The following is a 15026-nucleotide window of genomic DNA, read 5'->3' as shown; positions in this document are numbered from 1 at the left end:
ATGAATTAAGCATGATGAAGAATCAGGTGTGCACAAGCATGTGCACTTGTGTGTGACCTTTTATCACCATGACTGAACTTCTGCATTTACCTCAAAGTGAACTGTGACCAGTTTCCCACTTCCCACTTTCAGACATGAGGAGAACGAGGGATTATGAAAGTGGTAGAAAAGTGTCAGATTGAGACTGAGCCAGGGAGACTACTGAATGAATAAAAGACGCCACGTAGCTCTTTGCAGGGATGAGTGTCTGCAGACTCATTCTGCTGTGTATTTAGCCACATATGAAGTGGGGAAAGAGTAATATGAAGCACAAAGGTGGAAATATTTGTTTCCTTTTCGGTTAATTTCTTATCCTGGTTTATCACTCCATAGCTTCACTATTTAACTTTCAGTATATTATCCATTAATATAATCCCACATCCACCTTGGGTAAAAAACCTGTGAAGAAGAACATCTCCTAACTGATATAGTGCTTTTTTTTATTATTTGTGTTACAATATTTTTTGGGGCATTTGTTAGCGTGAAATTGAATTAAACTTGCAAATGAGTTTGGTCACGACTTATCAGAGATGTGGCTGAAAGAGCACATTATTAAAGGAAGCTTTTATTAGTTTCTGCTTTGCCGTTGTTTTCTAATTGGCTATCTTTTTACTAATTAATTCAGACCAACAAGAAGCAAAGGAGCACATTGCTGATTGGAGGCAGAGAAACATGTTGAAAATTAGAATGAGATATTTCTGGTCTTCACAAGCTGCTCAAAGTAGACAGTCCTGCCGTATCTTTGTCTTGGATAACTCTTCCACATTGTGACCACTGAAGGTCTTATCCAGATTGAGAAATGCACGCTGTTGTTTTTTTACATAATAGTTTATTTGAATGCTGTTACAGGTGGAAGTGAGCTATAACATATGATTTCCCCAGACACAGTTTCAACACATCTTCCAAAGCTAAAAAACAGCCTTCACAGCATAATGCTAAAGTTTTTCTGCTAGTATTATTCGCCGTCATGTCCGCCAATATGCACAGAAGTTGCAGAGTCTCAACTCTGATTTTTCTAACCAGGGCTACACTAAAGTACTGTCATATCTAAACACTATAGTTTCACACATTTTCCTTTCAGTCTAATAGTGTTTATCTGCAATGAGCTACATTCCTATTTCAAACGCCATTTTGACATTTGTGTCTCTCTCAGCATAATACCTGCAAACATTAACATTCTCGTTCCTCATTTTGTAGTCCAAGGCTGCAGGATGGTGCGAAGCAGCAGTTCCAACAATATAAATCCAGCCTTAGATATATCTTTACTTAGTACTTCTATTTTTTCAACCAAAAAACAAATCCCTATTTTAAGTGAGCATATTATTAGTGTTTAAACAAAAGTAAATGTGAGTACATATTGGCCGTTCTTTAGGCAGCCATTTTCCTGACAATGAAACACTAACTGTGGACTTTGCATTGTTTGTCATTCTGTTGGTAAACTATACTGGCTATCTACATTATATGTACAAAGCAAGGAGTGGGCAAACACCCCAGAGAGTTTGTGTTTGCACGTGTGTGCATTTGTGCGTTTTGTCAGATCCGAGTCACTGTGTTATTTAAGAAGCTAAACTCCAGGCTGAAAATATGACATGATAAACTGCCCAAGGGATGCATGTTCATCCGTCTTTCTGTTAAAAAACCTGCAATAAGATTTATCCAGCATGCATCTCTCATGACAGGCCTCAAGCTGCCACGTACCCCCTAAAGTAAACAGTTGGAAGTGGAGAGGAAGAGGTGAGGCTAAGGATAGAAAAGGAAAGGAGGGGTGTTCATATGAAATATTGGGACGGTGCATTTTGTGCATGTAAACCGTCCCACGTTTGATTCCAGCAGGACTTTGCTGTAAAATGAAGGTCTCTGTGTGGCCCTGCAATAGACTGGTGAGCTGTTCAGGGTGTACCCTGCCTTTCACCCTAAGACTGCTGGGATAGGCTCCAGCTTCCCCACGACCCTGAATTGGATTAAGCGGTTAGGAAAATGAATGAATGAATGTTATACCATACAAGAGGCTCATGGTTGGTTCTCAAATTCAGGCTACAGCATGAAATGACTCCAAACATGCACCCATACTCATAAAAACCCTATTTTGAATAAAAGAATTTGCTTAAATAATCTTTAAGCAAATTGCATGAAGCCCATACAGGCCTTATCTCCACATTAAATCATTATTTTTAGATGACAACAGAATATAGAGATGTAGCTTTAATCCATATAAGCTTTTCATGCTATTTAATAATTGAAAACTGCTTGTATCATGTGTTTTGTTTTTTGTTTTTTAAATCATCCACAGTCCATCAAATAGATTAAGTAGGTAGCTTGCCACTCTGTTTTTTTTTTTTTGTTTTTTTTTTTTTTTTAGAGATTCTACATTAAAAAGTGAATCATGGTGAATTCAGAGTTTTATCATGAGGTTTGCTCTTCCTAAACTCAACAGATTGAATGTGAACACCAAATGCCAGAAAGTTCAGCATCTCACCAACAAATGCTAGAGATCGATCAGCAATGTTATGAAGTCCCATCGAACATATATTTCTTTTCATCACTGCATTTCTGTGCAATGCCAGAAAATACTTATCCCGCTGTGTTACAATGACCAATTACTTTTTTTTTTTTTTTTACACACAACCAAAAGCCCTAACAGTGACTTTTGTTTAAAGAAAATAATCTTATACTTCCCTTTATGAACCATTACGGAAACCTCTCTCCCGCAAATGGTTTATCACAGTGAAATTATAAACAGACCGAGAAGCCTTTCCGAAAAATATTTTTCTAGCACTGGTCTCTGAAGACTCCGTCTACTTCATTAGAGGATGAAGCTGAAGAAGATCAAGGACTACGCTCTTTGCTTTTTACCACACAATGATTTTTTTCAGTAGTACAAGTTTATGTGGAATTTGTTCAGTGAAAACTGAGAAGATGAAACACGATACCAATAAACCTGCATACCCAGGAAGACACGTTAAGCACCTAACACTCCTGCTGGGTTGATGCATTATGCCTGTATATCATCCAGATGATGAAAGCAGTCACTGCGGTTGATTTACATATGACATAGATTGAGAAACCAGGCAGGCTGACTTATGCAGCAGGAACTGTAAATTCAGCAGGGTTGTAGAAACCTGTGAAAGGTTGTGTCAGACTCCTGATGTCTCAAGCCTGTGCTATGATTCCCTATAGCTGCTGCTTTTACTGCATTAATTGTTTCATTGTGCAGTGAAATCCTTCTTTCTTCTATCTTTATCATGTTAAAAGCAGTTAATTCTATTACTTTGCAAAAGGCAACACTTGTATATGTTCCCCCACCAGTAGATCCCTTTATTTCCCCTCTCTTTTTCTATTTGCTGCCATTTCTTTTTTGTGCTTTACAAGTTTCCAGTGCAAAGGTTCCAGGCAATCTAGCAGAAAGCTGTTATCATCTGCAGACAGAGATTCTTCTAATTACCTCTATATTACAGCACAGTCGAAATAGACTAATCACATTGACCTCTAAGGAACTTAGTCTGTAGGATAAATTGTACAAATCCGATAGGGTCTTTATTGTTTTGAGTCGAAATGTGACCACAGTCTGTGTGTGTTTTAAACAACATGATACTTTATTCAAGCAATTAGCAGCAACAGAATTTATGCTGAAGAATTAAGTAAATTTGTAGTTGTCTAGACAGGTAGTATGTAAAAGGGGGTCAAAACATTTAAACCTACATTAGCTTTAGTCTTCTTAATATACTGTGTAACTACACACATGCCTCTAAGCCAGCAGTGTTTCACAGCAACAGAAAATACTTACCTCCACCAAATAGTTTATGTTTTTGCTGTGTTTAACTGTTTGTCTGTCTAACTGTGTGTTTGCAAGTTCATGCAAAAACTACTAAATAGAATTTTTTTTTTTTTTTTTTTTTTTTTTTGAGAAAGTTACTTTGTGTAACTTAGATGCCGTTATAATTTGGGAGTGATCCGGATTATTATGTGGATCCAAATTTTTTTAAGGATTTTTTATTATTGCGAGATGGGGCCATTTTCAGTGTATATGCATAACTCCACAATAAATTGTAAGGGTGCTTGGCCAAAAAATACAGGAGAGGTCCCTTACAGGATACATATCATATATGGTTTATTAAGGGAAAATACGCTGTCCAATCATAAGAAGGCAGGAATGGGCTAAATAAACCGAATGATTAGTAGCTAATGGGCTGACCAAGAGTGGCTGCAGCAACTGGGTTTTAATCTGGAGAGTGTGACGAAGGACAGGTGTTCAGTCCTGTTAAGTGTAGCTGCAGGCAGGAGGACAGTGCAGAGGATCTCAGGGAGGCAGGACATGACAATATTCCTCTAAGCCAGTAACAGAAAGATGCACCATTTACATGTATTTTCCACTAGGTCATGAGCACCAAGTAGATGTTGATCTCCACTCTTTTGCCATGTTAGCTACCATGGAGAATTGTACAACATGTAAACTACAACATCTGGATGTTTCACAGTACTTTAGAAAATGCAAGTATGAAAGTAGCCAAATTCAGACACATCTGCCATTAAGCATGTTTTATTTGCTGTGCAAACTTGCACTGGATTTTCTCCATGTAATGCACTGGTTCAAAACACTTCCACTTGGTAGTTTTCTGTTATATTCCTGCATTTCTGGCTGTAGTTTGTGTGTGTGTGTGTGTGTGAATGTCTACTTGTCCTCTGCTGTCACGTGCGTTTCCCCTTCCCCAACCTCAGGCCCAGCCAGGGCTCTCAGGAGTCATCCCCTGGAAAGGCATGACAGAGCCCCAGTGTTTGGAAATGGCTGCGCTGGCAGCGATAAGCAGTTCAAAGAAGAGAGCGCATTAATGTAATTGGCTGCCAGCAGCACATTGGCCTCATCGTCTCATATCCACACGTGGTAACACACACTCACCACGCAGATTATTGGAGAGGAGAGTGTAGAGAGGATGAGAATAGAAGAATGAGAGGAAGAGAGATGAAGGGAAGGGCAGATAGAGAGGAGGGAGGAGGAGTCAGGGTCCTCATTGTGTTGCTCATTAAGCCATGGGAGATTTAGAGAGGCTGAGAGATGAGATGAGAGGTGTCAGAGTTAAATGTCAGGTCTGGAAGGGATGTGGCGGGCTTTCGAGAAGCCGCACACACACATAGCAACGCACAGATGTGGACACCTCTGCTGATTGTACCTTCATATTATCCCCTCAACTTCTCTTCTCCCCACTCTTTCGTCTCTTCCTCTTTGCAGCTCACCTAGTTTTGCCCTGTCAATTTTCCATCCATTAGACCCAAATTACTGGTGTCATTGCAAATTGTTGCAGCCGGATAGAAGAATTTTCATTAGATAGCCTCAACTCTTTCTTACCTACTGCAGTGGAAGTGAAAGCTATTTCCTTCGGCTAATTTACAAGTCTCTGTGATTGGAGAAAGAGAAGAAAATGCCGGGTGACTTCCTTCACTGTTATGAAATGTTTTCACCAAAGGCAGCACAAGGCTTTGAAGTTTAGACTCTCGCCCTTGTATTTCAAACAAGCTCCTTTTCTGTCTCTCCCTGTGAGTTCTCTACATGCACTCCTCACCCCTTGTTCTCTTTATCCACTTCTTTTGCTGCTACTTCAACAAAAACCGTCCTCTAATTTTCATTCTTATTCTCTGCTCTTTGTCCTTTTGATCTTGTGGTATCTTCTGCTTTTTTTTTTTTTCCACTCAACAATCTTGAGTGATCTCGAACTAAAATGGCAGACACACACAGTTAGCAAAAACACACGAATAAAGCGACATCTAAAAGAAGTGGATTGTCCCTCCGGAGACGGCAGGGACCACAGCAAAGATGAAAGTGTCTCAGTTTAGTACGATAATGTGCACTATGTCACACAGGGATTATTATACATTCAGTGGCTGCACTGGACTGTCTTATAACAACATCTGTGAGGAGAAAAACAAATTTTTATTATGTAACGGGGACAGAAGACACTCATAGCAATCATAAGTAATCACATTGAGGAAATGCAGGAAATTTTATTTTTAAAATTGTATCCAATTATTTCAATTTGATTGTTCTTAGGTTAAATATTGTTTATCTTTTTCACCTATTTTGCATCATTCTATAGTTTTTTGTGCTTTTCCGGAAGACTTGGTAAATAATGATTTTTAATAAAAGTGCTAATGATGAAGCAACTTTAATCAAAAAATAAAAATAATGCTTCTCAAAGGGACTTACAGGGGGTTTAAAAGATTAACATAACTTTCTGTATAAACCAGTATTTTGTCTACCTGTACTACATCATGAGGTTACGCACCAGCATCTTAATATTTATTTATTCCCAGTTGATAGAAAGTGTGTATAATGCCAGGAGATAGGCGTCCTTTTACAAACCGCTGCACCTCCTTAGTGATGTTCCACTGAGGGTTCCTTGTTGAAAATCTGAACTGAAAAGCATCAGTGTCTTTACTGGTGCTCTCTTCCCATAAACTGGTCATTTAAGTGGAAAATGTATGAAATAAAACAGAATGCATTCATATATTCTGTCCCAACGTGTATTTTTATGGTAGGACAGACAGAAAATGGTCAAAACAGAAACAGAAAAGCACTCTTATGAAAGCAGATAGTGACTATTGCTTGTGTGTGTTGCACTAATGTTACCAAATGTGTTGCATGTTTGTTGTGGGCCGTGTCAAACCTCACATGAGTGGGAGCACTTTTTGATGAGGCACTGGGATGAAGCCCGCTCCAGTGCTGCCAGCATCATCCAGCTAGAGATATGTGCTGGCTGTTTTATGGAATCGATTTAACTGAGGGTGCAAATTAAATCTTATTAAATTTGAATTATGATATCATTAGCCGGCAAGCAAATGGCAAGCAATGTTTGTGTTATATTGATGATGTATTTATGTAACAGGAAGGTTCGTGCAAAAAAAAAAAAAAAATAATTTTCACTCTAAGGGTCTGTCTGTTAGAAGAGTGTACACCGCTTTGCTGAATCCTATCTGCTTTTCTTCAGGTCAGCCCTTCAAGTTAGACCCGAAGACAGCCCACAAGAAGCTCCGTCTGTCCAACGACTGTCTGACCATGGAGAAAGATGAGAGTTCGCTGAAGAAAAGTCACACCCCAGAGCGTTTCAGCGGCACAGGCTCCTATGGAGCTGCCGGTAATGTCTTCATTGACAGCGGCTGTCACTACTGGGAGGTGCTGCTGGGAGCATCCACATGGTGAGAAACACACCCCCACATGAATGCGTTATATAAGCTTGCAAGGCGGTTAGGTAAACTGGAATATCTTACTTTTGGGATTTTAAATCTAGGTTGTTAAGCTCCAATTACACACAAACAACAGGGCCTACAGAGAGTGTGTACTCTTATCTTAATTATATTCCCCTACTAATTGACTGCACTGCAGATGCAGGAAAGCCCCAAAGGATCTTTTTCCTATCTCATCTGTCCTCAGCATTTGGTAACTAAAGTCATTATAGGGGACACTTGTATCAGATAACTGATATGCTCCAAAATGTTTCTCCCCTGCAGGTATGCCATCGGCGTGGCTTACAAATCAGCCCCCAAAAACGAATGGAGCGGCAAGAACTCATCCTCGTGGGTGTTCTCCCGCTGCAACAACAACTTCATGGTGCGGCATGATGGTAAAGAGATGCTGGTGGAGGCAAGCCTGCAGCTGCGGCGGCTGGGTGTGCTGCTGGACTACGACAACAATTCGCTGTCCTTTTACGACGCCATGAATTCCCAGCACATCCATACCTTTGAAATCTCCTTCCTATTGCCCGTCGTACCCACTTTCATGATCTGGAACAAGTCAGTCATGATTCTCTCAGGGCTGCCTGTCCCAGATTTTGTTGATGGGGTGTCCTCAGATCTTCAAGAGCAGCAACAGCAGCAAATGGGCCTGTGCAGACAAGAGTCGCCGTACTTGACAGGAATGAAAACTTGCCATTAACTGGTCCATTGACTGAGATGTTTGATGACTGGGATTTGACCGACGCTGAGTTCTGCTCTAAGGCTCAGAAGTGAACAAGGCGCAGTCTTGGAAAATGTTGGAAACATGCACACCAGTCTGAAAAGACAATAGTCCTGTTAGTATGTTCCCATTTTATGTCACGCAAACCATTAACATAAAGGAACAAGGTCTCATGGCTGAAACCAGTTCATGTAACATTTTTTGAATGCTGCAGGGTCACATGGGCAAAACTGATCTTGCAGCTTTCAGGACCATTTGAACTTTTCTTATTTATTTTATTTTGCTTTTGGCTTGATCACTAGGCAGAAGACCAAAGTGAGAATCTTCATCTCAGCCACTGAAAGTGTGAAGTTGCATCATATGAACAATAAGATTCAATCTGTTTCTAAAGTTTTAGAAACAAAAGTCCACATTAAATTATAACATTTTTACTTGATTTTAAATGTAAACATCTCTGTCTCATTAGGTTTAGTGACAATTTAAGTAAATGGCATGAAAGAAAGACTAAACAAAGTTGACAAAATGATCAATGAGGTAGAATGTCATGTGATTTAACCATTTTTGCCGTATAGGCAAGAGAGAAATCAAAAGGAAATCATTAAAATGTTGTGACTTAGTCAAGTCCTGTTAGTGCCATTAGCATGGTTAGCTCAGCAACATAACTGGAAAAATATAGCAGACCAGAAACTACAAAGTTTTTTTTTTGTTGTTGTTTTCAGTGGTAAGCTTTTGAGATGTGAAAAAAAAAAAAAAAAAAAAAAAAAGTTTTACAGCTACAGTGCAGCATATAGGCATATATTTGCAGTCTTACACACAAAATTACAGAAGACTTATTAGTTACAAATCTAACTATGCATTTTAAAACTTGAGTTGGTTTTGATGTTTTGGTTTGTGACTCCTGCATATTTTCCTTTAAAGACAGAGTTAAAACAGGTTTTTTTTCTCCCTTTTTTATGGTCTGTAAACAGAACACATACACGGCCACAGTTATCACAGAAAGTTTAACTAAAACTGTTGTCAATCTGAAAGACAACTTTGCAGACTGGCTGAATACTTCAGATTCATAGGGTCATAAATTTATTCTCTTACGTTCAGTACAGCCATATCATACTGAAGTCACATGCATTCTCAAAATACTTCATTCAGGTGGAACTGAGGCAAAAAAAAAAAAAAAATACGGCAATTACAAGATACTTGTGAGTGTTTTTTGTTTTCACGTGTTAAAAGAAAATCTGAAAATATTTCAGCTCTAAATCCAGGCACGATGTCTGAGTCAATTTTACTGTCTTCATTTGACTAATGTATATTTTATGAGATGCTGGTAGTGGACCTTTAATAACTCTGTTGCCACTGTTCATGTGATGTGCCTTTGGTAGCTGTAAGTGATGGTCCCTGAAGTCTTCTCCTTGATCTTCCTTCTAGATTTGGCTCATCAGTTCTGTTTGCATCGGTGGGTCACAGCTTCTAAGTTCCAGGAAGTGTTAACATTGCTCCTAAATATTGTATGAATATCACAAGGGGCAAAAATGCATCATGTGACTACTTAACTTGTATAATAACAGATTTATTGAATACAAGAGAGCAAAAAAAGTGTTATTTATGGAAAAGAAGATTACTTTTACTTTTATTATTATTAACAAAGTGCAGCATATTTATGATGCACTTTGTAACGAACACTATTTGCCCTCTCTGTGTAGTGAAATAGATGGAGCTCAGTTGCAGGCTTGTAATGAGGAGGGTAAGTGACAATAAAAGTTGTCTACTGGTTATGTTATCTCATTCTGTTTTCCTACTTTACAAAATAATTGCTTGTCTGGAATTGAATATGATTACTATAATACCCACAATAAAAAAAAAAAAAAGAGGGGGGGGGCAACACCAAAACTCTGAATGCGTTACTGACACCTTATACGGTCACAATAACAAAAAAAATGTTTCTACTGTAAAATTAAAATGAAAATTATTCTGTTGCCACCGACGACTTGCCCTCTCTATTAGAGTTTTGGTGGTTTTTCTTGAGATAACCGTGTTTGGAAAACGGATGTGATGATTTTAATGATAAACTTCAAAAGAAATGTACCCTATTGTTGGATTTCAGGGACAAAGAGGGTAAACACGTAACTCTGTCTGTTGAATTGTCATAGCATGATTGTGTTTTCCTCTGTGATATGCTAACACACAGATGCACACACACACACACACACACACACACACACACACCAACACATACCACTCTCCATTTAGGTTGCTTTTGTTGTGATAAATGCATGAGACTTGGTAGTTTTCTACCGGATAATTTCTTTGTCCATCTCACTAAATCTTGTTTCTTCATTCAGCTGAACATGTCCTTACAGCAGAGAGCTTTCCAGTCCTCCATTGCTATTCAAATAACAGCAGCTTTTTCTGTTTGAATTTCAAGGTCTCTCTTGGGTGACAGTCTATTGGGTTTGACATTCAGGTAGCAACTCAGATTCAGACAATCAAACGTGTGTTATATACTGGAGTTCATGCAGATTTAAGAGACAGCAAAGCAGGTGAAGTTAGGATTGTAGCTAACTGACCATGGAAGCTGAGTTTAAAGGAAAAGATGTTGACTTTTAAAAGTTTCATCAAAACATCACACCTTATGAATACTTCTACACACTTTCTCATTGTCAGGTGTGTATTTAACGTTGGCCGTCGTGAAACATGTCACTTCAGGTTATGAGGTCATTGCCTTGGAAAAAGCAAACAGTACAAGGACACACTGATAAATCATATGCTGGTGCTTGTATAAGTAAGCTTATTGATATTTTTCAATGAGTAACAAAAATCCAGCTAAAGATGGGGAGCAAAAGTCCAGTATTGGTGTACCTCAACTATTTATTAGAGGAAACCTCCTTTTTGATGGTGTTGATGGCTAATATAATCCAAATAAACAGTGACGCGGAGACAGCTCTGTTATGAGAGCTGGGTTTTCATTTCTGTCATGGAGATAAACAAATGTCACCTGACTTGTAGATATCCACTGAACTTGTTAGATAATGTCAGACTCAGGCTCAACTGTGTGTTGATTTATGATCTGGACTGACAAGCTCAGCTCATCTGTGCAAGTGTGCTTGGCTGGGTCGCTGCATGATAATATGACCTTGCTGCAGGTTCATAAATCTTATCTTACCAATTAGGTTTCTTACCAAGTAAAACATGCTATCTCTGTTTTATTTTTACAGTGAAAAAAAAACATGACAAGAACACAAAAATGTCATTGCCACGCATATCAGATTGTTTGCAGTGCTCTTTTTTGTGTCACAAGTCAGTCCAGTAAAATATATATGGTGAATGATTTTCAATTGCTATCCACTCCTTGTAGTGCAGTGTTAATACCCTAGAAACAATGCAATAGATTTTCCTTTTTGCTTTTTTTGTTTGTGTATTTGGGGGAATTGTTTTTTGCAGGTTTTATTTTTGTGTGTTTTTTTTTTTTGTAATTGAAGAGAGAAGCGCTCCTCTCCTCTTTGGCACTGGGACCTTGATGAACAGCACAAAAATAGCAGTTTTGCCTTGAAACAATGCTTTCTGTTTCCATACAAGAGATACTTTAAGCCAGAGAGGAATGTAAATCATAGGGGGATATATATATATTATATAAAAATGTATAAAAGCAAAATATATATGATATAATGTTATTTATGTGAATTTAAGTCCAATTAAAAGTCTGATCCCAAAAATGTCTGAGTCAAGATTCCTTCCCAGTTGCATTTATTTCCACTTCCAGAAGACACTGTTTGAAAATTAAGTGATTTTCCACTGAAATTTGTGAAATAGTGGCCTGAAGGAGTTAAAAAGATTCTATAGCTTTATTTGTTCGGTCTTATTATTCTCCTCTAGTTTTCAGCCTTAGGAACAATCCGTCTGTCTCCAAAAACATCTAATGTCACCTTAACTAGTAAACTTCATCGGAAAGGCATACTTTCACAACAAAAATCTTTGTATTGGTAAGTGATGCATAAATGGTACACTTAACAGCTCAGTGGGTTTCCATAAACTTATAATTTAAAAAGTATCCCAAAGAGCATTAAATTGATGGCATGGTGAAGTTGCCAGACTCTGGCAGGTCATCCAGAGCTCAGGGTGGAGTTAGAGGGCAAATACCCGCCTAGCCTCCATCTGTCATCTATAGCAAAAGTTCCTCAGTTCTACATATATGTGAACTGCATGGGCCTCAGCACTGCCTGCAACCATGGCACACACCGACGTTGACCCTGAAACGAAGAGCAATATGTTCGCTATTCTGCAGTTAATTTTCATTTGAGGAGACGGACGATTCTTCAAGTCAAGACGATCCAAAAGGAATCTCAGAGTTGTGTTATCACTCAACAAAAATAATGGGGAAAAAAGTTATGTTGAAATAAATAAATACAGTGTGTCAGTGTAATAATTGGCTTTTCCGGTTCATGTAAACACCAGTTAGGAATTACGTAGCAACCAGGAGATTTCATGTCTAATGGTGAGTTTGATAGATGTAGCTTTTGAAAGTATATTTGACAACAGGTTATCACAAAAATGTTGAAGCAGGAAATGATCACACCCGTGCAACAATTGTGTGTTTGATGTCTCTCCTCCAAAATTGTCTTAGACAGCAAAGAAACCATTATGTACCTGGGAATACACGGCTACCGTGGCTGATGACGTTAGTTATATTCTGCAGGAAGCAGTAAAGCCATAAGAATGTTTTTAAAAATATATTAATAATATAAAATAAGAAATAAAAACATTTGCAGTTGATGGCAAAAAAAAGTCACACATTTGTAATATTCCACATTAAGCATAGATGACTGAGTAACTGCTTAATCTTGATACCTCTCTGCAATGTCAAATTCATGTCTCATGAGAGAGTCAGACTGTGCATGAAATCACCTCCAGCACATGTTCTCCCATGTTAAGGTCTAGATTCTGTGGTAGCTAATCCATGTGTGAAAAGGACGTTGTATGGTCACTGGACCACAATTTTGTAATGCAAGCAGAGAATCATCATCTTGAAATATTTCTGTATTATAAGTAAAGAAAAGAATATACTGCAAACACTATATCCAGAAAAACCTGGACATTCATATAATCATCTGATCTTGGGCTTTTGTGCCACAATTACAAAAAAAAGGGTATCTGAAACAACCCCAGATCAAAAGATGCTTTCACCAGTTTGAACTGTAGGCAAGAGGCAGTTGTAAAAGATGCACCTTTTCTTACCATGTTGCAGTCATGACTTTAAAATGACCACAAAATCAGTATCAGAAAAGTACATCAGAAAGACGTAAAGACAAGTTTTTGTTGAGAATTACTTGCAAATTAGGCCCAATGATCCTCCTTACAGTGGGTACAGTTTGTTATTGACAGTAGACTGAGTAGAACTGAGTAGGAAAAAAACTGGTTTAGGTGGTGGGCCAGTAACTGGAGCTCTGTCTACCTTTCCATGTGTGAAAGATTAGCTGGCAGGAAAATGTGATACTCACTCCGCATCTGCTTCTTCGCACCGCTAGCTAGCTAGCAAGCAAATTGTTGAAGCAACCCATAATTACATTTCTAATTGCAGAATAATTAAGAGTCCCTGTGTAGCTCATTAAGACATTTACCACCAAAACCTCTAATGTGGCTCACAACAACTTTCTAATTACAAAGACAGAAAGCTCTACAAGGTGGGGTTGGCAAGCATTTATTATTATTATTATTTTTATTAGGGTCCGAGCCATACGAAGTATGGCAGGGCCCTATTGTTATTGAAATGTTTATTCTATTTATTATTGTTGTTGTTGTTGTTGTTGTTATTAATAATAATAATAATAATAATAATAATAATAATAATAATAATAATAATAATAATAATAATAATAATAATAATAATAATATGTATTTGTCCACTGGGTACCTGGCTGAGTAACTTTAATGTCTTCTCACAAATTGTTACATACTCATGTATGGTTAAAGTTACACAGTCCATTATGTCCACAATATAATCTTTTTTTCCTGAACCAAAGTTTGAAAGGTCCAGTTATTTTGTTCCTCAAAGACAAACACGGTCACATCAGAAAGTATTTTAAGATAATGAGGAGGGAAACATGACATGATATATACTTTGTTGCACAGTACTAGGAATCCTTTCATTAACCCTGTTTGGAAAAATTAGATATTATCCAGCAAATATCAAGCACAGCAGGTGACTGACAGAAGCAGCTAGCTGAAGTACACTCCTGTATTTGAGTCCAAGTCCATTTATCAGTTTACCCTTTTACAAACAAACTTCAGCCACTCAGGTGAGCCACACAGAACCGCATGGAGATGGTCACTAAATAAGAACCAACATTACTGACTTCAATGGACTGATGACCTGCTCAGGGACACTCCACAGTGGTGGCCAGGGGTGGCCAGTGTCACCCTAAACAAAAAGCTTGCCACCCCACTGGCCACCCATGCAAATATTGTATTTTTTTTTTCATTTATACCAGCATGTATGTGTTATTAAGACAGCACATCCTGCTTTGTCTAAATATCAAAGTCTTTCAAAAGGTTATTAAAGTAGCATAAATAAAAATGTATTATAATCAGGCAAGCAGTGGGCACCTCACAGGTTGGGTCCTCCTACCTAAAAGGTACTTTGAGTAGATAAATTTGTGAGTGATTTTTACCCTATCCTTGACATTTTGTCACCATAATTTTGTTTTTTGGTCTGTATTATTTATGAGGAAAGCGGCAGAATCTGTTTGCATGTGTTTTATGAGGAAAACAGATGAAAATGTAAATAAATGCAAATTGTAAATAAATGTACATTTTAATGAAGAGAAAAGTCAGTGTGCTCATGTTCATTAAGGTTATCTGACCAGATCAAGGCTGTGGTCGCCATATACTTTGAGAGTCCTACCCAGTGTTCAGAAATGGCCACAACGTCCCTCCTAATATTTTTTGCTGGAAAAAAAAAAGTCTGTTTTGGACATACACAATTTGGCCAAAAAGTATCATGGGTTAACTAACATCACTGGTCTGATGACAGATGAACATTATGTTAAACCATTGG

At 38.1% G+C, this 15026-nt stretch overlaps 1 protein-coding gene across 3 annotated transcripts in view; it reads left to right on the top strand.

Annotated features, from left to right (window-relative positions):
• Window positions 1-11677, top strand: part of mid2 (midline 2) — a 159726-nt gene extending 148049 nt beyond the window's left edge. For all 3 annotated transcript variants that reach the window (XM_079250016.1, XM_079250017.1, XM_079250015.1), the window contains 2 exons: window positions 7017-7224; window positions 7537-11677. In XM_079250016.1, the coding sequence (XP_079106142.1) occupies window positions 7017-7224; window positions 7537-7960 (632 nt within the window). In that variant the 3' untranslated portion in view covers window positions 7961-11677. The remainder of the gene's footprint in view (window positions 1-7016; window positions 7225-7536) is intronic.
• Window positions 11678-15026: the final 3349 nt, after the last annotated feature.

This window comes from Telmatherina bonti, assembly GCF_933228915.1.
Source record: "Telmatherina bonti genome assembly, chromosome: 12".
NCBI lineage: Eukaryota > Metazoa > Chordata > Actinopteri > Atheriniformes > Telmatherinidae > Telmatherina > Telmatherina bonti.
The sequence above is the reverse complement of the archived record's forward strand: the minus strand, read 5'-3'. Positions and strand labels throughout refer to the sequence as shown.